We start from the raw sequence: 27,203 nt of genomic DNA on the forward strand, positions 1-27,203 counted from the left end.
AGATTGAGAAAACAGGCTTTCAGGAACAAATTCACAGAAACTAGGCAGGCTGAGACAGATTTGACAAACCATACACTGCACATGCACATTGCACTGAGGACTAAAGAACTCAATAGAAAGAATCAATAGACTGAAATGCTGTGTTACCAAGGACAGATGTCATCCAAAGAACTTTTAAAACTATGCATTTCATTAACAGTTGCTAAATTTTGTTGTGTAACTAGCCCTACCCTGATTTGCAATCTTATGTTTTGGTTCTACAGGAAGCTTTCAAACCCATTACAAAGTCTGAGAAGCAAAAGATTAGGCCCCAAGTTTTGTTGGTTTTATATACAACTTTATTTTATCTTTATAACAGTATCCAGGACTCAATAGACTAGCTACAAAAACTTCAGCTGGTATTTCTTTTTCTCTTCACCTTTTAAAAATGGCAAATAGAAAAGCTTTCAAAGCTTTAGCTGTGTCCCAGACAGAAAAGAGTCAATAAAGGTACTCTAGAACAGAATCTTAGCTGAGAAGCAATACAGAACTCCAGCTTGATTCAGCTGCTTGAGGAGGTATGGGATCCATCATCTCAGCAGCCTGAAGTCAGATTACTTTTTAACTAGGTAGATGACCTTTCAAATGTATCACTCCACATCACTCCCAGTCCCAGGGACAGTACTGATAGTGTCCCTGCTTACTGTAGCAGCCAGGAAGAGTTTGAACTTGTTTTTAGTATTTTCTGTTCATTCTTCAATAGACAATTTCTTTGTGCAACTAAAAACAGTATTTACAGTCCCTTTACTATTACCAAAGCCTATTTCAAGGATCCAGGCTTGTCTCAGGTTCTTCAGTTTCATCAGGCAGTTCTTCAGCAGATGCATCACACACATTGTCCTGGCCATCTGCAGGCTGATTTGGCTCATCAGGTTCCCCAGCTGCAATCTGAGTTGTTTCTTCTTCCTCTTCTTCCTCAACTTCCCCATCATCCTCCACATCCATCTCAAACACCCTGATGTGGCGGAGGTTTGAACTTAGCTATAGAGACAGTAAGAAGTTCCTGTTAATGACCAAATAAGTAAAAACACCACCAGCATTTTAATTGTCAGCCAATAGCTTTGAAAATAACCTTTATCTTTGAAATTAAGGTTTCAAGGGAATTAGCAACTTTTTTATTGCTCTACAGGCTGAGAAGTAAAGCAAGCAGATCTATTACCTTCTGTTAAAGCTTTTTCCATCCTGTGCTATTATGGCATGACTGTATCCTGATATACTATAGCAGATTATGAAAAAGTAATCTATTTGTTAAAAACAAAATTGGTAACTTTTAGGTTACCACTTCAGTCAGCACACTTCCTTTAACAGAAAGACTTTTTCAGAAATACTGCACTTACCACACAAGAAACTTTTCTAATGCCATTTACAGAAACATACTGAGCTTTCATGTTCTCCAGCACTCTCCACTGACTCTCCAAGAAGACAGTACGTGTGGGTATCTCACCGCTTCGCTCATCCAGCCTGCACACAGCAAGGAAAAAAGCACAAAGATGCTCTACAAGAAACAACTGCAGTTCTAAGAAAAACCTCCAGTTTATGATGTCTAAATTTCATCATATGCAACAAGCAGATAAGCCTCTGAAACCATCACAATGCCACTATGATACTCCAGAGCAGGAGATCCAACTGCAGAGACACAGCATGTTCCAACTGAGTTAAAAACATTACAGCAGGTGAGAAGGGAATTGTAAAGTCTGATCTTCCCACAAGAAACAGCTGTAGCAGGATGTGGTGGCTTTTTTCAAACCTCTCCTCTGCACAAAGAGGAGTTTCCAAATACAGTCCTGGATGCAGAAAATTGGCCTCCATGACTTTTCAAATATGCACATCACTACCCCACTCATAGGGATTGTATGAAGACACTTCCTACCTATTAGAGCAGCCAAGATTAGTTTGACCTTGCTCTTAATATTTTTTGTTCATTATTCAATACACAATATCTTTATGGCATAGAAAGTTAATTTACAGTTCAGTGTCACTGTTTATTTTTGAAATAAAAATGCATCTTAAGCAAACCACCAGAGAAGAATGGGAGAAAAATAAAGCAAGGACCACACATCAAATAAAGGTTTGGATTCACTAATTGAACTACACTGGCCTTTGTGTGTGTGTGTTCACTTTCACCTGATGCTCTCATCTATCCATGTCAACGCAGACAGCAGTACCAGTTCTGATGTTTTAAGGTCAAGCTGACAGTATTTGTAAAGGCAGCAACCATGGAAAGATCAAGAAATACCTTACTGTGTATTCTTATTACAAGGCAGAGGTATAGGAGCACATATGCTGAAAACATCCTAAATTGAAGCATTCTGACTAGCAAAGTTAGCATCTTCTAAGGAAGATTTCTGATTCTGCGAGGTGTCTTAGGCTGATCCTTCAATTTCATGACAGCCAGGTACAGAAGTAGTATCAATATCAAAAAACCCAAAACCAACCTTCCAAAAACCAACAATTACAAAACAAACTATTTAGGAAGCTTCCATCTCCCCCATCCTACTCTCCTGGCACAATAAGATTTTCTGTCTTTAAAATATTTATACACGTGCAAAATATGAGTAACTGTACACAATTACAATATTTGCTTAATTTGCTTTTAAGTTCTACATTTTCAGATTTGCTCAAGGTTTTTCAATACCTTTCCATAGAATCCCAAATGAATTTCCTATCTTGGTCGTCATCCGTATATACTGAAGATAAAGGCAGCTGAGCCAAGACTCTCTCCTTCCCCTCTTGTTGCACACTCTCCTTCAGAACTACAGTTACAGTTTCATCATCATAGAAGTGAGCATCCAAACAACTGTAGCATCTAGAGGAAAATAATTTAGAATTTAGAAAGCATCAAGTAATATAAGAGAATACAGAACTAAAATATTTTAAAGTTGACCAGCACTCATGTTAGAAAGTATTCAGTACTTAACAATGAGCTTCATTGTACATAATAATAAATAATAAAAAAGGTCAGTTGTACAGCTATGACTGAATGATAGCCATAACCTGGCAGACTCCTGCATCATGCAGGAAAAATTATTCTGAAGGGGGAAAAAAAGCAACTCACAAAAAACCCTTACTAGCAATCTTCACATTTCAGATGAAACATAAGAAACACCAAACATAAATACCAAAGAAAATTTAGAAATACAGCTGAAGATGCTGAGGGCAAATCACATCTGGCTTTTCTACATGAAAGAGGTGAGTTTAGTCTATCATATGCCTTGTAAGATGGCTACATTCAGGCATACCAAGTCTTATCTTACTTAAAGAACATCACAGAGATAAACAACTCTTGTTTCCAGCTAGATTTGCTTCTTGCACATGTGTTAAAGCTTTAGTTTTTAACTAGAAAACTAAAATTTACTTGACTTTGAGATGATGTGCACAGTAAGATTTGCACTATTCTGCAGCTTCATGTACCTGTGCCATTTCTTACACCCTGATTCACCCAGATGAGTTAACTTCAAAAGTAACAATGCAAGAAAACTAAGAGGAAATATGATTTTTTTTATTCAGCAATCTGCAAGAAAAATCAAATATACTGACCTGGAGTCTGAGCTCTCATTTATACTGTTGTTCAAGAAGTTTCCAAACTCTACTGCAAGAATCCCATTACTGACTGACCTAGAACAACAGAGTTAATTGTCTCAGTGACAAAAACCTTTCCCTTCACTGAGAATCCAAAAATCTCTAATGGCAACTGTGGTACAAGATGGGGTAAAAGCCTATCTAAGCTTAGATACATGGCTGCATGCTAAAATTATGTATTGGTGGATGGGAACCTTTTAAATTCTTCTGCTCCTCAGAAAAACAGGACTAATGGAGTCAAATGGAAAACTACATCTGGCTTATGCAGAGAAGAGAAAGCCATCATTAAATTACAAACTGCAAGACATTAACCAAAGAATACTATTTACAGTAAGACAAAGCAACAGTGGAAGCAGGATTCTTGGTAGTTTGGCAAAGTTTGCACAAATAAGTAATTCTCTTAGCAGCCATCTAAAGGACTATAAGTTTTTCCTTATCCCAGAACCATCTTGCATCTTGAGAGGAGATTTTCTGAGTCTAATACAACAAAAACTTATGCTGCAGTTTCCTACTGCACTTAATGTACTCCTAATTTTCTCTAGTATTCAAGAGAGATTGCATTCATAATGATCATTCCTTATTTTTACAAAGAGATTTAAATCGTGTCTCTGTACAAATGTGACAAAGCTCACACACCACTTTTTCCCTCTGTCTTACCTGGAAGTATCAGTATGTCTCCTCAAAATGTGTATTTTAGAAATAGAATTTTCTAACATGGTGAAGAGAACATAATGTAAGTTAGATGTTTTGTCATTCCACCTGCAATGTGGGGGAAGAAATGAAAATTTAGATCAAGTTTTAATAACTGGTAAACTACATGGAACAAGGAATAACAGCATACTTACAGAAATGGTAATTTAAATAACTGAGGTGTGGAATCTTCACTGCAAAGGAAAGACAGAACAGTTTATAAAATGCTACTTGTGCATGAGTTTTAGTTGCACATTTCTTTAGCTGCTTTTAGTAAAGAAATACCTTTGAGAAACTTTGTAGAGAGACATGCAGACTGCTTGATGCACTGACCTTCCAATTACATCCTAACAAATATAATAAAAATAGGCCATAAAATACAGGCAGTTATTCATAATTATATATATTTTTAAGAAAAAAAAAACCAAAAAAACATCAAAACCCAACCAACCTACCAACAACCTCTGAGTACATCTGAAAGAAAAATCCACCAATATTTATCCTGGATAAACATCCCTAATGCAAACACTGTCACTTCATACATTTTTTTCATGTTTCTCCATATTAGAACAATGTATTGCCAACTAATACAGTTATCTGGTACACAGCACATACACACACATAATTAGCATTAAAACCAGACCCCAAAATCATGTGAACAGAATACGTTAAAAAAAATCCCCCACTGTGCTTTCCCTGGCCAAAGGCTTGAGAAATCCCAGCAGTGAAGCTGGACTCTATCCAAGTTATAGGCACTCAAAGGCAAAGATTAAAGCTTCAGGCCTTGCTAAGCATGAGTGCTTCCTTCAGTTGACCACTACCCCTAAAAGAAAGTTATCATTTGTAAAAACAGAACTTACTGCTGGCTTTTGTAAACACTGATCAATGACCCCTTCCATTTGCCTTTTGACAAAATGCAATGATTTTTCAGGATAGTAGGGAAACAGAAGTGGGCTTTCTGTAAACAGACAAAGTTAATTTAAAAAATGTATCTCTATAGAAATGATTATCTCTAAAACCAGATTTTCTAAAGACTATTTTCCAAACAAAAATGCTATCATTTTCCCCCTTTTTATCGAATTAAATAGGCAGAAAAAGGCAGCTGTGGCAAATGCTATTATACACAGCTTATGCTGTCAAGGTTTTACAGTCTTTGGTTTCTAAAGTTAAACTAGAATAATTGTCACCATCTGCTCTTTATAGTCTCTTACTTCCTGTACATCACTAATTAACAAAATAGTCTCAGACTGCAGTGAAAGAGAACTAGTTAGGACACTTCCCACAGGTAAAACCTAAGCATAACTATTACTTTCTTGAACTGGAATTAAGATATCCTAAAAATAGACCTCTTCTGGAATTCCTTCCAAGCCAACACTTTTGAGACTGGTACAGAAAAGATGGGAAATTCCCAATATCCAGAAAATAGTAATTGACTGGGTAAGCAGCTACCTAAACCCTGTGCAAAATATCAAGGACCATTCATTTTATTCCACTCAGATGAAGACCAATGAGTAACACTACAGAAGTAACTCATAAGCATGAAAAAAGGTAACTTTTCTACACTGGTTACATTCTGCATATATCTTGCATTCACTCCTTTTTCATGAAAGCACATTACCTTTAAGATGAATACTATCTTTAAGAAAGTTAAACCACTGATTTCCCTCTATATTAGGTGGTGATACAAGGTCATCATCTTCATCTTTCAAGTACTAGAAGAGAAACACATTTTTAAGACTGTTATTTAAGAAACAGGAACATTAGAATTCCCCTTCACTATTGCCCCTAGCAAGTATATTAAACATTTCTTGTTAAATAAACATGCCATAGTCTTAAAACTAAATATTCCAACCCATCTAGAAACAATAAGAAAAATCAACTATTGTTTAAGATCACATGGTGATATTTCCCTAAGAAACTGATTTTTAAATCAAGTCTGAACACAAATGTTTTGAAATGCAGTGATTAATGTCATACAGATAACCAACATATACGTTTTACTGAAGCTGGCTTTTAGAGTTTTACTACTGCTACAAAATATTTTTGTCTTTTTCTAAAAATACAGCATGTGTAAAGTGAAACTACAAGGTTTTAAACCCTCATTTTCCTAATAATAAGGTGAAACAATTTACTCTTTTTTACCATTATTGGTACGTGTAACACTGAGCAAAAAGGCCAAGGAACCAAAGTGGACACAACTTTAAAAGCTTCTCTATCTAAGGATTTTCTCACTTATTCTTTTTGCCTTTATTCCTCAGTTCTTTACCTGGCCAACTCTCTCCACATTGAAGTATTTTCCTTTACGATTGTAAAGTTCTGGTGCCTAAAAAGTAATGCAAACAAACCCATTATTTAAACACAAAAATAATCAGAAGTAGTGAACAGAAAGATGATAAAATTATTTTAGTCTAAGATTTTTCAGACTCAGCTATTGCCAGCAAAAATACAGTCAAATCATGTACTTGGAAAACCAGTATTACTGACCTCATTGAAGTGCTCAGTAAGAAAATCAGCAACAAATGTGATATCTTTTTGAGTCATCTAAAAGGAAAAAAAAAAAAAAAACAGTGAGAAAAACAAAGGGTAAGAAACACATTTCAATGTGCACAGAACACATGTTCTATAGGCTGCACAAGCACAGCTCCCTCAGCCTGTGCTCACAAGGCAAATGTTCCAGCCCCCAACCTGCTTGGAAGTGCTCTGCTGAGCTCATCCCAGACTATTTTTGGCTTGCACAGAATGGTCCCAAACTGGAGATGCAACCAACAAGTGCTAAATAAGGACAGTAACTGCTTCCCCTGACCTCCTGGCCATGCTCTCATTACTACAGTCCTGGTCAGCCCTGCCCACCTTCACCAGGGCACACTGCTGGCTCATGCCCAGTGTGCATCCAGTGATTCCCACATCATCTCAGCAGAGCTGACGTCTTCCCAGCCACATGAGCTCCAGCAGTGCACTCACAGGGGGTCAACCCACCCCACAACAGAACCTTGCATTTTGTCCTTCATGAACTGCAGGTGGTCCCTACCCATCCATCCCTCCAGCCTATCTATTTCTGGGGCACCTCTGCCCTCAAGTGAGGGCAGAGTGACGGTGGCTGCAAATACAATGCAGGTGTTATTGTATTATTATATTATTGTGTTGTTATATATTCCCTCTCCTCTATAGGGACATTGATAAAGATATTATGATCTCACTCTGGTTAACTTCATCATTTAGGGCACATAAAGAGCTGCTATACAGAGGCCTTGCATACCCAGTGTACTAAATACAATAGTGTTAACAAAGAAAAAAAAAATAATTCAAGCACAACAGCATATTAGTGTCAATGTGCAGGCATCACCTTTCTCAATAAAATGACACAGACACTACCCTTTAAGTTCGGGAACAAAAAGGAACCTTTAATTCTGCTTTCAAGATGAGCAGAATATCAAGGATATCACCATTTATCTGAAAATGTTACTATTACCTTGTTCAGCTCTGGAAGCACATGATCTTCTGACATCCTCAACATGGCTGAGGGAAAAATTATATTCTTATTGCATTAATACTGTTTTCCTAATATTCTTAATTTTTCACACGTAGGTAGTAAGACATTGCTGTTGTTAAAAACAGATTAATTAATTAGAAGAAAAAGAGCCTGGGATGAAGAATTAAAAGTCAAGACTGAAATTAAGTCTCTCTAGTCTGACTAGCTCACATTACAAATCTTCAAGAATTTTTATCTTTAATATTCTCCAACTGCATTCTACCCTATATGAGACTGAAACATAATTATTATGAAAAGGGCTCATAAGAATTTATTCATGTCCTTACTAAGAGTACTAAAATGGATATATATAAAATACATGAAAACTGTCATGCTCAGAAAAATGTGTTTTAAGAGAATTGCACAGGATTAATTTTAAATCTGCAATTCTTGGATAAAGTTCTCTGTTTAGTCTGAAATGAAACAGTGAACATAATGTTAGGACAGAGAACTTAGATAGTTCTGCTTCCTGCAATTTTTAAATTAGAACTGTTATATTCCTGCTAGTAAGTGTAGTAAGTGCTAACACTGCATATCTGGCGCTTTTACAATATCTGGTAATACCACTTGGTTTTTGTAAAGAAGTTCTAAAAAGATCAAACAGAAGTTATAAACTCTCATAAACATTTATAAAAACAGGCAGGCTAAAATACAGCATGCTTCACTTCCTTCTAACATTTTCTCTGCAGCTACCCAGACACAGCTAAGGTGGCTACTAAGTGCAAGTGGGCATTCAGAGACTGTTTACATCTGTGAAGAACCTTACAAGTAACTAGGCTTTCACAGGACAAAACAGCAAGGAACAGAGTACAAGAAAATATGGCTACAATTCAAATTTTGTGTAGACTAAAAATAGTCCTTGATTTTTCTCCAAATCAAGGCCAGCAAATTGCTCATGAAGCAGAAAACAGTCTGGAGCAGTTCCAGGTCAAGTATGTTCAATACCCACTCCACATATACTAAATTTAATTGAGAACTGACAAATTTATAATCTGTGTTTTATATTATAATTACTCTTGCCTCATCAACTATATCCCTTTATATGTTCAGAAATTTTCTGTGACAGAAAAAAATAGATGATTATAACTAAGACTGGCCTAGCTCCTTGTCTGCATTTCAGTGCTTACAATATAAAACAGATACTGGATGATTACTGTGTGACCAATCTTACCAACATAGAGCCAGCGAAAAAACGCCTTGAAGTTTTTCATACTACTGTCGATCACTCTAAACAAGGAAAGAAACAAGGAAAGAAATTACAAAATCTGACTGTAACAAGCTGCTTCATGCTTTACCACAGAACAGCCTGCAAGCACTGTCAGTTTTTTTCAAACTGCCCAATGCAATGTTTCAAGACTATTCTTGTGGTACGAGTCTGACATGCAGTGAGACAAGATGAAAGCTCACCACCAACAGAGGAGTCTTGCTCTCCCAACCTCCTCTACTCCCAGCCCATCAATCTCCTCCAATACAAGACCAAATAGGAATGCTTTTTAAACTCTCAAGACTTTATACTTACTGAAGCAGCTCATTTGCCTTCAGGATGAAAGAACCAACAGCAGTAATAGCCTCTGTTAAAAAGAAAAAGCTAACCATTATTATTAAGCTTTCAAAAGTGAAATCAGAGCAGGTAGGTAGCACACACACTACTGTACCGTCAATTCCAGATGCATCTAATCCCAGAGACTCATATTTTTGTTTCCATAAAGCCATTCCTTTCAATTCACTCAAGTGGTATAAAAGTGCCTCAGAGCCGCTAGAAAGGCAGAGGAAAGAAGCATAACTTTTTATTCACACTCTGAAAATTCAGTGCTCTGCTGCGCGCTATGTTTTTATTATTTAATGCACAAAGTGAAAGCTTTATAAGGTGGTCTGACATGAACAAGAGGCATGGTATCACTACAGAGAAAGGCAGATATTGTCTCAATAACACAAAGTTACTGTGAATATTTTGCACAGATCTTATTAAACACACTAGGCAGCAATTTACAGGTGATGTACCATGAAAATTGCCCAAAATACTTCACTAGTTCTCCACAATGCAAAAGTAAAGCAATGTTTTGCCATGATCAGTCTCCACTCCACACCAGCCCACCTACATAGAAAACACCACCAAGACAGTATATATTGTCTTTTATCAAAGCATATAATATGCCATTTAATCTAAAATTCATTGGAAATTCTGTGACTTACCTCTGCAAATGACTTATAACCAACTTTTGTATACTGGAATAGGAAGACTCTATGGACTGACCAAGCTTTTTTAAACCCTGTTAACAAAGAAATACAATAATGATCTCTTAACATAAAAATTATTAAAAGATATTGAAATAGATTAGTTTAGTATGTTTTAAAAAATGTTAACATACCTTCACTGTCAGTTGGTTCATTAGTAATGCCTGAAGTTCCAGACTGAAGAAGGTGGGGAGAGAACCAAACAGGCATTTCATTTTGTGTTTCAACATCAAGTGCAAAGGCATACTCAGATAAAACAACAGTAACTACCTTGCTTTGCCCCATAACAACAGCTGCATAAACTCATCCTGAACAGAAGTGGTTGTATTCTTTTCCTGTCAGTCAAAATGATTGAAACAGATTGGTGAAGAGATTAAATCCAGCCTACCAAATTATCTCACAAATACTCCATATAAAGTATTTCAAAGAACCCACCCATATCTTTGAATGTTGAAATCAGACTACTGATCACTGAAAATTTTCAAATCACTGACATTTCTCTAGTGTTCCAAGTTATTTTCAACTGCATTACCCAATAAGAATCCTAAGTAGTTTGCCACCAGGAATCTATTTTTAAAAAATAAACAAATTACAATATTCATTAACTTCTGGCCATGGTCAATGAACACAAAATTTAATCAAATCCAATAGCATCTTAAACATGGATAATTACATGTGCTCTACAGCTCAACTAGGCTGTGCTGTTACTGAACATTTACAGTGATCAGTTTATCAATGACTTGAGTGCAAAGAGCACAGCCTTAAATAGAAAGCAACTGATCAACAGCTGCACAAGCTGAAAAGTATTTTTTTTTTTAATTCGGAATAAATAAAAGTATCACAACACAATTATGCTTGATTGTACACAGGTACCTTCAGCCAGCATCAGAGCACTTGACACGCAACAGCTTCCAGGCTGTCTCTGAACTTAGAGACTCTTATCTGGAGGCATCATGCTTAAACATTAAGATATGTAATAGATTAACAAGAACAACAGAACTACTGCAAAAAGTGTTTTTCCAAAAGGATGGTAAATCCTACAGTACCTGTACAAACTTTGTTAGTCGTGAGTCCATCTGCATCAGTATTTCTTCCCATGCTTCACACATGCATGTCAATGACAGCTTTATATACTGTAATACAGAAACTAGCATTAGTATTATTTCCTTTCTCCCTTTCAACAGCACATTCAAAAAATGGATGTTACAATATAAAAGAAATATACATTGTAGATCTTATATAAAATTTACTATCAAATTCCAAGCTGGAGCTCTACGTTTACTTAAAACCAACTCAAGCTTCTTACAAGAAAACATTTATTTCACTTGCATTAGAATGTCAAAGCCTACAGAACCATAAGACTAAAAGGACAGTGTAACACAACTGTACCTGTAACAGAGTTGAAATGTGAGTAAACTTCCGGGCCATTCGAGTTACCTCAGGTAAGTAACTGGATAACAGACTAGTGTCCAACTATAACAAATGAAAAAAGCAACAGTTAACAGATTATTTGTCTTTTAACAAAATACAGATTACAGAAATTAAAAGACATATTGGAAGGACCCACAGAAAATCTCTTTGTTCTCAACCCCTTAAGGTTGATTTTAAAAGGAAAATACATTCAATTCAAAGAAACAATAACTAATTTTAATACATCTATAAAAACCCCTGATAAGGTTCCACATTTTGGAGTTCCAACAGTAGTAATTTCAAGGATGACTGTGTGCAGAATGGAGAAAATCGGCATAATTGTAACTGTAATTGAATAAATTCACATTATTCTAAAAGTAGTATTTTAAAAGAATGGCTCAGATCACCATTGCCAGTCTCATCAGTGAAACTGCATGTTAACATCATAAATTCAAAAGCTAAACCAGGGTTAATTTCAGAATGGCTGGAACAGGTAGTTTTTGTTATAATAGGAAAGCAACAAAGCTACCAGAATGTAATTTAAAAAGCAGTTTTACTGTTAAAAAAACGTTTTAAAATTTGTTTACTTACCTGAAAATACATTATCTCTGCTTTGCTGTCTGGAGAGCTTTGTATCTCTGTGATAACTGACAGTGATTTCAAATCACTAGACAAGCACAGTCCACGACAAGAACCTGCCACCTGAAGGATTCCAGTTCACAAATTAATAAAACATTTCATTTCCTCCAAGACATATTTACTGCTCTAACTATTGACATGCAAAGATGACTGTGTTCAATGGCATGTAAAAATGAAGTGTAATTTTCAACTACTGCTCAGGAACAAACCCCCTCTTTTTATCATGTATTAACAGTGAATTTTGAAACAAGAGTTAAATTTCCCAGTTACAAACTCTTTCCATCAATAACCAACAACCCAATCAATTAGTTTCTTTAAATTCAGCAGCCCAGTTTCACTTATGTGTAAGCATATGTATATTTTCACTCAATTCAGCCGTAGTTTGGTATATTATGAAGAAAAAATATGGAAAGGAACCAAACATACCCCATTTACTGTAGCAATCTTGAACATTCCATAAGCGTATATCTCAATAAATCCTGAGCTGCCACCGAGGACAAGAGCATTAAGTCTATAAAAATAGAAGAATGCGTTGATAAGCATACCGAAAAAAATTTGAATGCACACAGATATAATTCTTAATACTTAAATTCCATCTCTGCACAAAAGGAAACACTGTGTTACCTTCCACGATTGAAGAAATTTAAAAACAAACTAACAAATTAGCTTGTATTTTATTGACAAAACCTGCCTTTAACATTTACATTAAGAACATTAATTACTACATTAACTGAGAAAATAGGGAAAAAATAACACAGTTTAGTCACAGAGTCCTTTTTCACTAAAAGTAACAAGTGTCTAACAACCTTCCCCTCACAATGCAGGCTGCAAAGCATTATTACAAAGCTACTTTGAATTACCCTGATTATATATGCACAGTGAGCTTGTCACAGGCACTCAGTGGCACTCCTCAGCACCTCAAAGACAAAGAACATTTGAAATGGATGCAGCAGCAGTAACAGCCTCAGAAGTAAGAAATGCATCAGAAACAGAAACCCATTTCACAGAACAGAGTCTGGGACAGACAGGTCTATGTTTTGCTCACTTATTAATACCAATGTGCTACACTGGCTTAGGAAAAAGCCTACAAATACAAGAAAATTAACTGCAACTTCTGCCTGTTATATATCTAAATAAATATACATTGAAACAGAATATTTCTGTTAAATCCAACACAGAACTTAGGAAAACACTATCTTACAAACTTTTGATTAATTGAGCAGATGAAGAGAGCAGAGAGAATTCACAAAGCTCCTGCACCACAGACAGCTCACTCTCTCCCAAGCAAGGAAATCCTACTGTAGGAAGAGCTATGAGTTTTAAAAAGGAGTAACTTGTGATAGACAGAGATGCAGATTTGAATTAAGGAGGGTGGTTGTTCTGTGTGGTGAGACTGTAAGGAACAGTGAAATGGAAAAAACAAGGCACACACATTAAGTGCCCCCCTCAAAAAAGCAGCAAAAGGCACTGCACAAAGCCAGTCTCAGTCTGCTAAATTACACTTCCACCAGCTGCCCTTCATGCGTCCTCTAATAACATATGTTTATTGTAAAGTAACATTGATACAGTTTGTTTCAGAGCTACTTTTAATTTTAGATTTGTAACACTCATACAAACCCCCAGGAAATCTCTGTATAGAACAAGCATTCAAAAATGTCTCCAAGACCAGCTTAAGTAACACATAAATCAGCCTTCAAATGCACCCCAAGAAATCTGCTAAGCAGATACGACACCAACAGCAGTTACTGATAAACTGCCTTATAATCCCTCTAAACTAAGGAGAAAAGGTGACTGATGGAAGCTTTAATATAGTCTTTGAACTTTAACTCTGTACATAAAAAAAGTTATTCCGTATAATTTCTCTGAGACTTAAAAAACAATTATGAATAACTTAACAGTAAACTCAACTACCCATTATTTTATCCCTTTAAAAAAGCAACTACACAAAAAAACTCAATCAACAACCCACCGCCAGAATTTACCTGACATCACCCAGAAGCTTCATAATCTCATCTGACTTTTCTTCACTGAAAATACAAAACATGTGATTAGGGCTTATGTAGGTTGTCTCAATACCAGAAAACAAAATAAAACTAAAAAATAGTGAGTTATAATATGGCAATTTCTTACCTGAAAATTTTTGCAGTGGTACTGTAACTGAAAACAAAATAATTACTCTTAGTAACAATGATCAGACAGCTGTAGAGCACTAAAGATGAATAACCAAAATAATGACAACAAATGACAAATGGTATTTCCTCAAGCTTACTAGAGTAACACTTACTTTTTTGGTAGTGCTGGTAATTTAGGCAAAAGGAGGTTTGATTCATCTTCAGCATTATAAAAGGAAGTGAGAACACTGAAAAAGATGTAATACGGTCTTTATTACCCAAACTGTTAAAATGAGAAGAGACTTTCTTTTCAGCTCCTGAGTTAAGAGTATACATTCAATGCATTATTTATATAAAAATTAAAAATATCAGAGGATAAATTATTAAAGATCACATAAGAGATTATCAAGTAATGAAATTAATAAAAGAACTGAAAACATTTTTTTTATTTCCAGTGAATAAAGTTTGTATCTGCTGGTTCAAAGGCTTGTCACCAAATCCTTCATTGCCTGTAAAGCAGTTACTGTCAGAGGCTTTCTGTTTAAACTCTCCCCAAACCTGCAGTGCAACAGGCTGTATATCCTAACACTAGATTAAGCAGCTCTTAAGAAGGAGAAGCACAAGATCATGCTGAAATTTAATGCACTACCCAAAGAACCACAAGTCTAAGGTATCAGCACTAAAAATAAGCATACAAAAAGTGTTTATTTTCTAAAAAAAAAGGAAAATTTTAGCCAAGTGGTGAAAAAACCCCACAGCTGTGGAATACTGTATTATTTTATGTGACTGCTTATAACATTCCAAGTATATTCCAATATACTAATAAGGTGGCATTGCGTGGTTTGTGATTTATTTCTTTTCAGACTCACCTGCTTTCCTCAGTTACTTCCATCCAATGCATGTATGTAATAGACAACTCCACAGAGAAGGAGTGCAAGCTTTCAGGCTTTTCTACATCACACAGAATAATCCGCTTGGTATCAGCAAGGCCAAAAGCCAAAACTAGAGAAAGGCAAGAAAAATGTATAAATAACCAATATGCAAAATGTGTATCTTACACTGACCTAGAACTGAACATGCTTCTAACACTTCTCACAATAGTTCTGATAAAGTAGAGGCTTCCAATCTTGCCAACTTGAGTCCAATATTATATATAACATTGTCCACCAGAAAGGCCTGGTGGACAAAAAACAGAAATTAGGAATTGCCGAGCAACTTTTGCACCACTTTCTTCCTAATTTTCTTCATCCATAATAGCAAATAGCAGGCATTTGCTTTCTGTATTTACTTCCTTATAATCACAGGTAACCAGCTTAAAAAGAAGTTTCTTAAACTCTTCAGATGCCATCATAAAACAATATAGGTAGTTTTTATCCACATGTCATGGAAGAAGATTGTTCCCATTCTCCCACCTCCAGTGAAGCAAAAATTTCTGGCATAAGTTTATTAAGCAACTAATTTCAACATTATTTCTATTAATAAGGAAAAGGGTTTTTTTTTTTTCCCTGGTCGATAATTAGAGCAATTTTAGCCTACGAAATTTTGCCTTTGCTAAGTAAGTTCTTCAATCAATCCTGATCAGACAGCTTCTTTCCCCCTCAATAAATTTTGTAGTTCATACAAAATATCCTTCTTAGTTAGGAGGTTGAAATTTTGCTATACCCTGAAAAGCAGCATTTGGCACATAAATCTGGCTTACAGATCTTTCTTGCAATTGCATTCAACAGTGTTAATCTCTCTATTGCTGTGAATGAACCCACATAAAATTAAGCCACCCCTCTCTTCAAACACAGTTTACTTGAAAATTTCCTTCACAGATGAGAGGCATCATCATTCATGATTTCCCATGGGGTTTTATCACACCATATCATCTCATATACTTGACATTACTTTTGCCATCTGGTCTCCAAGCAAGAGCAGTCACTTCTTTTCCCGTATTTTCATTTGGAGGCAAACTCCACACACGTTGAAAGTTTGCAAGCCGATGAAGTAAAACCTACAAAGCAAATGCATTAAAGACAAACTTAAACCACGTTCTCCCGATAATAAAAGTTTGTAAATCAGTTCAAGATGCACAGTGTTTTTCACCAGTTTTTAACTCCTGTGGCTTAAACACCACCTGCTCCTCTAGCAGATAATTCACTCCTATGCTCTTTTAGAGGGCAGCACACAGTTTACAGCAGTACAGAGAAATAAGCTAAGCCTTGCATAAGGATACAAGCTCCCACCCCACAGGGATTCACCATCAGCTCTCTAGCAGACAGCCCAAAAGCATGAGTCTTGTCTTCATGCATGATCACATAATGCAGTTCCAGGGGGAAAAGTACTCCAAATTAGATTTAATTTAAATAGGAACTTCCATGCACTTTAAAATCCCACAAACAAGCGAGGAGCACATCATACATGAATTTGTTCAGAAATCAGAATGCAAAAACTGAAGGAGCAGTAAGTATTAAGACGTTTGATTTACCAAATTGCTATCCTTAAATGCCTGGCCAGGCTTACGAGAAACATGCCCCAAGCAACAGCGAAGGCATCTGGGCCTGCAGGGAGAGGCAGCGCCCGTTCCTGCCGTGCTCCTCACCCGGCACCCGCACTCACCTCCCCCGCTCGGTTGGCCAGGGCGATGAGGTCCCTTTTGGGGGACCAGGACATGAACACCACCTCCTGCGGCAGCTGCTTCTCGCCCACCTGCCTGAAGGCGGGCATGGCTGCGGGGCTCTGCCGGGGCCCGCCGGGCCGGCGATCCGCTTCCGGGGGCGGCGCCTCCCGCGCGGCAACGAGCGGGGCAGCGGGGCGGGGGATTCGGGCAGCGGGGCGGGGCGGGGCGGGCAGCGGGGCGGAGCCGTGCGGGAGACCCCGGCCGCGGGGCGGGCAGCGGGGCGGAGCCGTGCGGGAGACCCCGGCCGCGGGTCGGGCCTCGGGAGCCGTGCGGGAGATCCCGGCGGTGGAGCCGCCGCAGCGCCGAGCCAGGGCGGGCGCGGGGAGGCGGGCCAGGTTCTTCCCGCTCCGCTCACTTACTAAGTACTATTAAGTACTAAATACTTTTTTTTTTTTTAAGCCAGTTTTCCATTTGGAGAGAAATTTTTAAAAATTCACACGCCGTCCTGTGAGACGACTGTAACTTAACAGAGACTGAATTCCTAGAATTCGTGCTTCCCATCACCTACCCTCTCTTCCTCCCTTGCCCCACGTCCTCCAATACCAACATAAAATCAAATCATCTGCCAGTACCTCTTCTCTCAGCAGTAAGACGCATAACATCCAACACCCACCAAATTAGACAAATAGCTAATCCTAACTACAAAAATATCACATTATACAAATACATGGTAAGGGCTGCGGTAGTTCACTTAGTTGTTTTTGGGGTTGCTTTTTTTTTTGGTACCAGTAATGATATATAATAAAGGAACTGTCACTTAATTCAATCAGGTTTTATTCTGGATGTTAGCACTTACATTTTTAGAAAACGGAACAAAAGGCTGACAATAAAAATATAAATGAGCAACTATGTAGCAGCAAGAAAAGTCATGTCTTTTTTTTCTTATTCTTTACTTTCCTCTTGGAGAATATGGCATGTTTCATAGCCAATCTTTTACAGATCCCCATTTTTATTCTCTTTCGAGTTTTCTGCCCTTTCTTTTTGTCAGGTCTGTAAAGCAAAAAAAGGAACACAGAGATTAGAATAAATTGAAAAACACACTTCTCTGTACAAATACATTTGCTGGTATTCCAAATAAGTATATGAATTATATGGCAGTATGTGAAGTACTGTCACAAAAAGTACAATGAACATTACATCTCAAGATGTTATGGTCTTTCAACTTCACAAAACTGTCCACTTTATTGCCATTATACACTCATTTTATATATTTATTCAGCATTTAAATTTACACAGATATTGGAAACAACAAACTCATTGAGTACAAAAAAGCACACACAGAGTTTCATGCTGAATAGAAAGACTTAGAAGAAAGTATGTGAAGTTTAACACCGTTAGGAAACATCCTGCAATTAGTACAGGACCTAAATACAACTAGCAAGTGGATTGTTTCCTGTCTCTGACAAAAGATGTAATAATGCAAAATGCTGAGTAATTATAACAAAACATACAAAATTTTTATTAGAAAAAGAATACTAAGTTATCTTCTGCAATGAATCAGCAGAAGAACTAACTGATGGCCTGAAAGTACTAAAACTGTTCTGGCACAACTGACAGAACAGTATCTTCCTTGACAGAAAAAACAGATGAGGTTTCATGAAATTCTTTCAGCATCCTTTTTTAATTTTTTTAGTAAAGGAAAAAGAAACATTAAGAGATGGAATTTTTATGAGAGATATATAAAATGAAACCTTTTGTGTTTAATACTCCCTAAGCAAAACCCAGTTAAGTATCAGTAGGACATGAAGCAATACACCTGTACCCATCTGCCATCCAGCAGGCATCTGATGAGTCTCTGGATGCTGATCCAAGAGGGTAATGGTCTGAGTCTCACTGTGTAACACAGGTACAGCTTTTGGGAGGGAAAATTTGCCTTCCACTGCTACAGCCATTCAAGTCCAAAATCACAGAAAAAACCACTACTCTGGAGAGGAATCTGAAGTGCAATCAATTATCCTGAACTGGAAAGACTGAGCCATCTGCTGGATCATCTCTTAGCAAATCCCATTTCCTCTTTTCAGTTAGTTCCATCTGAAGACAACCACACTTGGCTCTCTGATACATACAGGTATATGTACAGTGTTGTTCTGTATGTAACAAAAGGAAAATTATGGAAGAATAAAAAAGTACTCAATGTGATCCTCATTAATGGTGAAGATTTAGATCATACTACAAAAAGCACCTGAAGTACCAGAAGGAAAAAAGCAAAATATGGCTACAGCAAAGCAAAAGAGACAGGAAGGAATAGCTAGTGACTTTTAGTGACTCTTATTACAGTGACTCTTTTCTCTGCCCTTTCATGAGGAATTCAAAGGGGATAAAAGTGTTCCATTACGTCAATTTTCAGACATCTTGACAGAGCTCGATGCACCAGTCACCAAGTCTGCAGTCCATACAAATCAGTTTTGAAAGAAAACCCACAGACAGGGAATTGGGAGCCCCAGTAAGTGACCTGCCTTTTATCCCACCCTCCCTTCAGTATATACTCCCCAGCAATGAAGCAAGTGGGCAACAGGGAAAGCTGACATCAGCACCTAAAGCAGAAAACCATCTTTTTCTGAACTGATTCCATGACATAAGATCTCATCTCATCTGCAGGCTGTATTTTACTGCATTAATGCAATGTCACACTTACTGACAAGCTGTTCTGCTGCGGGAGAGACGGGGACAGGCAGTGCGCTTGTGACCTGCCTTGCCACAAACGAAACAGCCAGCGTCACTCTTCTCACAGCTGTGCTTTGGAAGAGTGCAGCAGTTGCAATTGTTACAGTGAAACCAAGCTGCAAAATATATAACATGATTTATGACCTTGGAGAAGTTTAAAATGAATGTTCTGAAACTAAGCTTTAAATATAGGCTACTTTATGAGGTTTTTAATTCTGGATTAGCTTTACAAAGAGAGATGTAGTCACTTCCTGGTCCCTTATCACATTACTACACATACTGTTGAATTAAGTGTGAACTGCTTTGGCATTAGAACTTTTATCCTGTGTGTCATCTTTGAAACAAAAATAGTGCAGATGTTACAATGTACTCTACAGATTTTGATTGTTGTAACAGTAACAAAGATAATGGCTTCAGCAATTTATACAGAGGTATAAATACGACTAAATTTGTGCATGAAGCGTAATTTTATCATGATCTCTCAAACATTTTAGTACTTGCCTACTTGTTTAGGAAATTCAAAGTTTAGGAAATTAGGAAATACTTATATGACAAATGGAAATATTTCTGTTTTGCCATGATAAATATAAATGGGATTTAGTGTGCCCTGGCAAGAATTTATTCCACTTCCACAGAGTGCAAGTAGAGCTAAACTAAAGAATAGTAACTTGTGTGAAATTGAGACTTTTTGTTTATTCTATGTCTTCTGAATTACATTTTACTTCTTTCACAGAATATTTTCTCTTCTGGTTTGGAATTTCAGTTTCTTTGGACTAAATGCATTTTTATTTATAAAATATTTTTCTGTACTTACAGGGCTTTACACATTTTTTGCAAAGAACACAATGTTTCCATCGTCTGCCATCCTACAAAAGGCAAATAAATGGTTGTGTTTATTGAACTTCCCCACTGATTCTATCTTAAAACAGAACTACTCAGGTATGGTCCCCACTGTTTACAGGAACAACTCCTCTGCAGGAAGGACAGTAACTGAGAAACAACAGTCCTGAGAATCTGTGAAAACCACAGATGAAATTTTGAAATTGGCAAGTTCTACAACTTCAAAGCATAAACAAAAATGCATGTGTCAACAGACCACAGCTGGGTAAGTTCTGGTCTAAGTGGCAAGCAGCAAACTTGTCCTGTCCTGTCTGCAACACAAAGGAATTAGGGAAAGAGAAATTAATTCCCAGTGGGTTACGGAAGATGTACTGTGAAGGTAATAATACGTCTATGAAACTGAACTGCTCTGGGTTTCCCATGGAACTCAGTATCAGAACAGGGTTTTACCAAAGCAAGTATTACAGAGGTTTTTATCTGACTACTGCTAAAACTTCAATTCAGAAAGAAGTGAAAATACTTACTTTTGATGTACATGAATTGCATATCTCACAGTGCTGGTTACCAGAACTAACATATCGCTGACATACAGTGCAAAACCTGGGGAAAAAGATGTACTGGTCCACTACTTGCTCACAAAACAATTAATTTTAAACAACCTTAATAACTAATATAAGGACTGCATAATCATTTTGTTGAATTAAAAATTCTATCTTTGCTCCATAAATGACCCTTAGGCCATTTACACACAGATCATCCACACAGTAAAATTCAGGTCAAATTATCAACAGTATCAGTAGGAAATGAAACTAAATTCCTCTGTCCCTGATGCTTCTCTTACAAGTTAATTTTTTCACTACTGTATTTTCAGACATAGCTGTAAAATTGTATTTTAGATGTAGATAGTATTTCCTACAGACAAAATAAGGAATCTCGTCGTTCCACACTGAAAAATTTAAATGTCTTTTTAGACATTTCAGCTTTCCCACACATTGTTTATATAATATGCAACTTTAGAATGAGACAGAAAAATGTGATCTTAATCCTGGCATCCAAGTTAAGCAAGACACTATGGAAAAGCACCATCCCAAACTCCTTTCGAGGCTTTGTGCCCTAATTAAGAACAAAGACACTCTTTCAAAAGTCACCTGAGCATTAATACATCTTACCTATATCCCTCTTCTTCAGGAAGCACAATCATACTTGGGGTAAGGTTCGTGAAAATACGGACAGGAGACTGTCTACGACCTGTCTTGCCATGTTTGTACAGTGCATGATTATCATAGTCTACCTAGAAAAATAAAACCAGAAAAAAGATTATTGAACTGAATGCCAAGCACAGGAACAGCTATTTACATATTTATTATCTTTATAAGTGCCTTATGAAATGTTTGTGTTTATATACAAGACTCTAACCCCAAATCAGATTACAAATTCTACATCAAGTTGTCTCATTTACCTGTAAATTTGTGCAAACACAGTATTAAGCTAGACTCCCAACACTTCAATAATCATATTGTACTTATTCCTTTTTGCTCATTTGCATGGGATATGTAAGATAACATTGCAATTGATTACGAGAACAACCTGCTATTAAAAAGGATTTATAAAGCTTGGTTTGTCAGTACAAGAGATGACATCTTAACCCATCTCCGAAAAACTACGAAGTTGCAAACCTAATCAGCCTGCTTTTTCCAGCACTGCCTTCAGAGACTTGTCACAAAAACTCTCAGCTCTGAACACTGGCAGGAATGCAGAGTCTAGCCTAGCATGAGTTTTCCATTTTCTTCAACAATTTTAATTCTACAAGACACATTGTTCAGAACATCAATACCAAAATTCATGCAGAGTTGTTACATGAAAAAATAAACCTTTAGCATCATGAATACCATGACTGAGCTCTCAAAACACACTGAAGTATGTGTGCCTAAACTACCCACAGAATGGATACAATATTGAAGAAGCTGATGCCAGACTATTGCTTTATCACTGACAAGTTCACTTATTAAGCAATTCCAAACATTTCCATCATTGTAATTGTATTCTGATCCCAGCAGCTGGGAGATGAAAGACCTTAATTTTGTAATACATATGTTTGGGGTTTTTTCCTAGGCCTGGGCACTACCCACTGACATTTAACATCTGTGAAGAATGAAATACTCTTCACCAAGTTACCTCTCACATCTACAACAAGCACCTGTCAGAATTAGTGCAAATTTGTTATACTGAAAGCCTGCCAGAAGAAATTACTTCATGGGTAAATGACAGATGAGTTAAAGATATATCACAGGAACATGATCAAGTTATCACAGACATGACTAATAGAAACACAGAATCCAGGCTTCACATGAACAAGGCCCAGCTACAGAGAAGCACTGCCATTGCACCTGCTTTCACTCATATTCCTCTTCACATTGCACACAACTGGCATTTAGCAGATTCATTGGGTTCTCCCATACCTGGTAATCCATCATACTGAAGCTTGGGAAGAAGTCAAGAATGCGAGACTCAAAGAAGTATGGAAATATCCAGAACATGGGCATCTCTCTGTTGTCATGACCTAGTAATGAAACAACTTTGGTGTACATAGGAGGAAAACATAGTGCATGTATCATGAGAAATTTACAGTGAACATTCCAAATACAGAAACATGATATGTACATCCTGTTGGGCAGAAGAATTAGTTTTCTTAGGCAACAGAAAGTTCTGGCATATTATACATGTGGAGATCTAAGTGCCATGTAACTAAACTCTTGACTTCCACTTAGGTTGCTAAGAAAATGTACTGGTTTGACAGCTTTTCTCTACCTTTAAAGTCCATTTTAATTGCAAAGTAGATTTGGAAAAAAAAAAAGGGAAGAGTTTTTAAGACAGAATTTGAGAATTCGTCACGACTGAACTAAAAATATCAGGAGAATAAATTAGGTACATGATAGCTCATCTTTAGAAATTATAACATGAGTGAGCTCACATTCACCTGAGTAGCAAGAATCACAGACTTATAAATAGGTACTTTTTCCTTAAAGTGATGTTACAGCACAAGCCACCCATCTGCCTGTAATACATACCTTCTTCTTCTGTCTCACTCCACATTGCCATCAGTTTTTTAAAACTAGAAGCCAGTGCTTCCACTAAACCTCCAAATGGGGGATCAGTTACCATAATTACTCTTTCACCATTCTCTTCACACAAGAATTTCCTGCAAGTTTCACGTGCAGCCTGTAAGAAACAGAGGTTAATTTCCAGAAATCATGATTCAAGAACTGTACACATATTGTCTGATATAAATAATAAACTGATCACTGCAGAAGTTTCAGCTTTGAAGATGGGACTTTGCTTCCCTCTTGTGGAGGTGAATTTCCTCTTGGGTAGCATTAAAAAAAAACCACACAAAAAATGCACCTAGATTTGAAGGACTGAAAACAAGTGCCCTGTTCAGCTAACATATAAAAACATTACTGAAAATCAAAGAATGAAACTATCTCCTTTTCAGCAGTTCTCTTCCATTCAATTCAAAATTGACTATTAAATTTATGCTAGCTAATATTGCTTACACACCTTAGTTGCTGCTTCTATTAAAATGTTCTTAATGAATTCATGTTTTCCCATGATGTTTTCTACTAGACTAGTCATGAGTTTCTTACAAAATTCTGCATCAACAACATGCACTTTTTTACCAGAGCACTCAATAAATACTTGGCCTTACCTCTCCACCAAAAAAATGATGATTGAACATGTTGTAGTGGCAAAATTCATCCTCTGTGTAAAATTGTGAATACCTGTAAAATAAGTTTTGATAGGAGTAGAAAAATACAAATAACTTTTTGTCTATCCTAAGACAGGATATTTAGAGTGAAAAAAGGCCTCAGGAAAAACATCATCTTTGGGTTCTGATTACTGATGACACAAACCAATACTGTGGAATTTTTAAGTATATTACTTTTTTCATCATTTGGCTATCATTTGTGTATGTGTACAGGAACAGAGATGTAGAAACAAGGAAGGGAAAACAACCTCCAATTTATCTCTTAAAGCAGTAAGAATACACATCTTTGTATATATTCTTCAGGTACTTAAACATTTGTTAAAACCTACCTGAAATCAATATCTAGCAGAAGGCTTCTAACATTGAATTCTTCTTCTTGTGATGCTTTTGACTGGATCATTTCATGAAGCCTGAAGTATAATTGGAAGAAATTTAACACATAATGACCAACTTCAGAAATGATCTTGCAAGACAAGAATGCCTGGTACTTTACTAAGCATAAACCAAATAGAAAGAAAAAAACAGAGTAGTCTAAACTTAGGTGATTCCATTTGACCTATACTCCAAGTCAGAAAAATAGGTGAAAGATGAGAAGTCAGTGGAGTCTCCTGGATCACTGCACACAAAAAAGCTTAAGGTAAGAAACTCAATGTCACTTCCACAACTACCAAAGGGATCTCAAGTGTGCATGTTATTTGCAGTGCTGCCACATTCTTGTCTGGTGTAAGTTCAAAGCTAGACCCCACTAGATGCTTGGATAATCCCAACCAATTAAAGCACAGTGAACCACGAATTACGAGAGAATCACTGACTATGTAATCATTAGTAAGCTGTACAGTTTTGAGAGAGAAATATTATTTGAAAGTGTAACAATTATCAGTGATGTACCTGGGTGTTCCAACAGAGAGCACTCGTCTGAATCCTAAATCTATAAGGAGATTCAGTAGGAACTGGCAACTTCTGTCTGCAAATAAATACTGTGCATTTGTTTTTTTATTCTCCAGTGGATACAGAAGTTGACTTGGACTTTTCAGCTGGGCAGTGGTGATATCACACAGGAACTGGTGATCTGAGTGTTTTTTCCATTCTGCTGGCAGTAGCAATTGCTGGCATTCCTGGCAAAATCTCCTCTTTGATAACGGCAACAGAACAAAATTCTTGCACCTTTAAATACAAAAGACAACAGGAAACAAAGTTTGGGAAATGCCTCTATCAAAGACAGGAAGGAGAGCTATGGAGCATTTTTTTAATATTTTAGGAGTTCAGACATTTAAACAGAAATGCAGTTTACACTGCTCTCACAAAACTCCACGAGAGTGAAATATTATTTATTTTTTAAAAATATTCAAAGGACACTTTGAAATGCATAAAATATTGTCACCAAATATACTGGGATTCTTCATAAAATAACTGCATTACAGAGTGAAGACTCCATCAACTATCAGCAAAGTCCTACATGTTTATACATGAAATTCAGATATCACTTGCTACTATGTTACCTTTGCTTCTTTTCACAATGTTAAGCCTGTTACTTTTGCAGACTAAAGTCAGGAATAATTTTTTTTAGCAGAAATTGCTACTGACCTCTTGTAAGCACACTGAGCACTAACAGAGCAATGACTATGCATACCCCAAAAAAACCCAAGCCCCTCCACCCCAGTTCCTGGGTTGAAAAACAGCATGCTCTAGTTCAGTGTTTCATGCTATTTCCTTTCCACTGCCATACAACAATTCTTATTTGCCCAAGTTCAACTTTTCATATTTTAAAGAATCCTGAAATTTTATCTCTACATTCAGAGTACCTAAACCTGCATTACTACATCTTTACTGAAGAAAACACACATGAACAATACCTGTCCACGTTCTGTCTGTGTGTAAAACAAGGCTGATGACTTCTATTATATTCTTCACGTGCTGCAAGCCTAGTTTCTGACACCTGTAAAATTTGCATACATGAAAAGTTACAAAACTAACAGCTAATGCTGTGTGTGGTACATCAAATCTCAACATGAAAAAAAGGGTGCATCAAAGGTCTCATGCTTTAGCTACTTTGCAAGGAAAAATAATCACGTTTGTTGCTTCAGAAGAACAAGTATGTCTGCAGCACAGGGGCATGCTGCAAAACAACACAAGCCTCTCATTGTGAATTTAAACTGTGCATTTGATTCTCCTATCACATGCAACACACAGAGAAAAACTCAAAAGGTGATTATGAGGAAGACAGAAAGAGCCATTCTTTCTATTAATGTGTGCCAGCAGTTGTGCCATCACCTCCTGTCCTTCCACCACAGGCCCTTGCAAAAAGCCCCTCTCCAGATTTTTGGAGGTCCCATTCAGGTACTGGGAGGCTGCTATACTGTCTCCCCGGAGCCTTCTCTTCCCCACGCTGAATAACCCAAGCTCCCAAGCCTTTCCTCACAGGGAGGTGCTCCAGAGCTCTGACCACCTTCGTAGCCCCGAGTCTTCAGCACAGCCTTAAGCGGTGCTCTCTTACCTTCTCATCTTCCCACTGAAAGAAGCTACAGTCCTTTCTATCCCTACAAGCCGAACAAGCGTAGAATCTTCTTCCTTCCTCTTTTCCTTGGCTGGTCTTCACAAACAGAAGTGCAGGACCTAGGGGCAAACGCGAGGATAGGACAACCTGTTTCACTGCTCCGCTGCAAGAGCCGAGCTTCCCGAACACGGCCTCCGCAAGGGCTGCGGCAAAACAGCCCGCGCCGGGAGCCGAGCAAGGGGCGCTCGGGGGCCGAGCCCCGGGCCCGGCTCACCGTGAGGGCAGCTGGGCGCGCCGGGCGCCGGCCCGAGCAGGGCGAGCGCTGCGGGCCCCGGGCGCGCCGCCGCCATGGCACCGCCTCCGTCCCGACGGGCACCGCGCGGGCGGCCGCACGGCGCCCCCCAGCGGGCCGGGGCCGCGGCCGGGCCTGAGGGACAGCGCGGGAGGCCGGGCGCGGCAGCGCTCGATTTTCAATAAACTGCTCGCACAAAGACAACCACGGCCACGGCACACAGGCATTTCCCTCCTTCTGAACGGCACTGTAC

General features: G+C 37.7%; 2 protein-coding genes across 2 annotated transcripts; both read right to left on the minus strand.

Annotated features, from left to right (window-relative positions):
* Positions 1 to 315: 315 nt before the first annotated feature.
* On the minus strand, positions 316 to 17,000 carry ANAPC4 (anaphase promoting complex subunit 4). The gene is made up of 28 exons (XM_064418474.1): positions 16,834 to 17,000; positions 16,123 to 16,228; positions 15,102 to 15,234; positions 14,406 to 14,480; positions 14,252 to 14,278; positions 14,104 to 14,148; positions 12,548 to 12,632; positions 12,074 to 12,184; positions 11,462 to 11,545; positions 11,119 to 11,205; positions 10,343 to 10,407; positions 10,207 to 10,249; positions 10,031 to 10,107; positions 9,493 to 9,593; positions 9,357 to 9,408; positions 9,009 to 9,064; positions 7,778 to 7,824; positions 6,793 to 6,849; positions 6,575 to 6,631; positions 5,927 to 6,020; positions 5,169 to 5,266; positions 4,594 to 4,655; positions 4,464 to 4,502; positions 4,276 to 4,377; positions 3,577 to 3,654; positions 2,675 to 2,845; positions 1,377 to 1,500; positions 316 to 1,020 (listed from the first exon to the last, which is right to left on the minus strand). The coding sequence occupies exons 1-28, from the start codon at positions 16,939 to 16,941 to the stop codon at positions 805 to 807; spliced, it is 2,400 nt and encodes a 799-aa protein (XP_064274544.1). The 5' UTR covers positions 16,942 to 17,000; the 3' UTR covers positions 316 to 804.
* ZCCHC4 (zinc finger CCHC-type containing 4) lies at positions 15,194 to 27,061 on the minus strand. Its single transcript, XM_064418496.1, has 15 exons — positions 26,933 to 27,061; positions 26,659 to 26,777; positions 26,018 to 26,100; positions 25,053 to 25,328; positions 24,494 to 24,574; positions 24,105 to 24,177; positions 23,467 to 23,617; positions 22,858 to 22,958; positions 21,568 to 21,689; positions 20,923 to 20,998; positions 20,373 to 20,424; positions 19,530 to 19,674; positions 17,691 to 17,884; positions 16,123 to 16,228; positions 15,194 to 15,234 (listed from the first exon to the last, which is right to left on the minus strand). Exons 1-13 carry the CDS (start codon positions 27,006 to 27,008, stop codon positions 17,761 to 17,763), a joined length of 1,479 nt encoding a protein of 492 aa, XP_064274566.1. The 5' UTR covers positions 27,009 to 27,061; the 3' UTR covers positions 15,194 to 15,234; positions 16,123 to 16,228; positions 17,691 to 17,760.
* Positions 27,062 to 27,203: the final 142 nt, after the last annotated feature.

Source organism: Passer domesticus, chromosome 4 (assembly GCF_036417665.1).
Source record: "Passer domesticus isolate bPasDom1 chromosome 4, bPasDom1.hap1, whole genome shotgun sequence".
NCBI lineage: Eukaryota > Metazoa > Chordata > Aves > Passeriformes > Passeridae > Passer > Passer domesticus.

Excerpts from the sequence above, each read along its gene's own strand:
- ANAPC4 (XM_064418474.1), bottom strand. The coding sequence starts at position 16,941 with ATGCCCGCCTTCAGGCAGGTGGGCGAGAAGCAGCTGCCGCAGGAGGTG. Across the intron at positions 6,632-6,792 it reads TTACTGAGCACTTCAATGAG|GCACCAGAACTTTACAATCG; the intron begins GTCAGTAATACT and ends ATTACTTTTTAG. Across the intron at positions 1,021-1,376 it reads TTAGAAAAGTTTCTTGTGTG|CTAAGTTCAAACCTCCGCCA; the intron begins GTAAGTGCAGTA and ends CTGTCTCTATAG.
- ZCCHC4 (XM_064418496.1), bottom strand. The coding sequence starts at position 27,008 with ATGGCGGCGGCGCGCCCGGGGCCCGCAGCGCTCGCCCTGCTCGGGCCG. Across the intron at positions 26,778-26,932 it reads CGCGCCCAGCTGCCCTCACG|GTCCTGCACTTCTGTTTGTG; the intron begins GTGAGCCGGGCC and ends GTTTGCCCCTAG. Across the intron at positions 20,425-20,922 it reads GCAATTCATGTACATCAAAA|GATGGCAGACGATGGAAACA; the intron begins GTAAGTATTTTC and ends TGCCTTTTGTAG.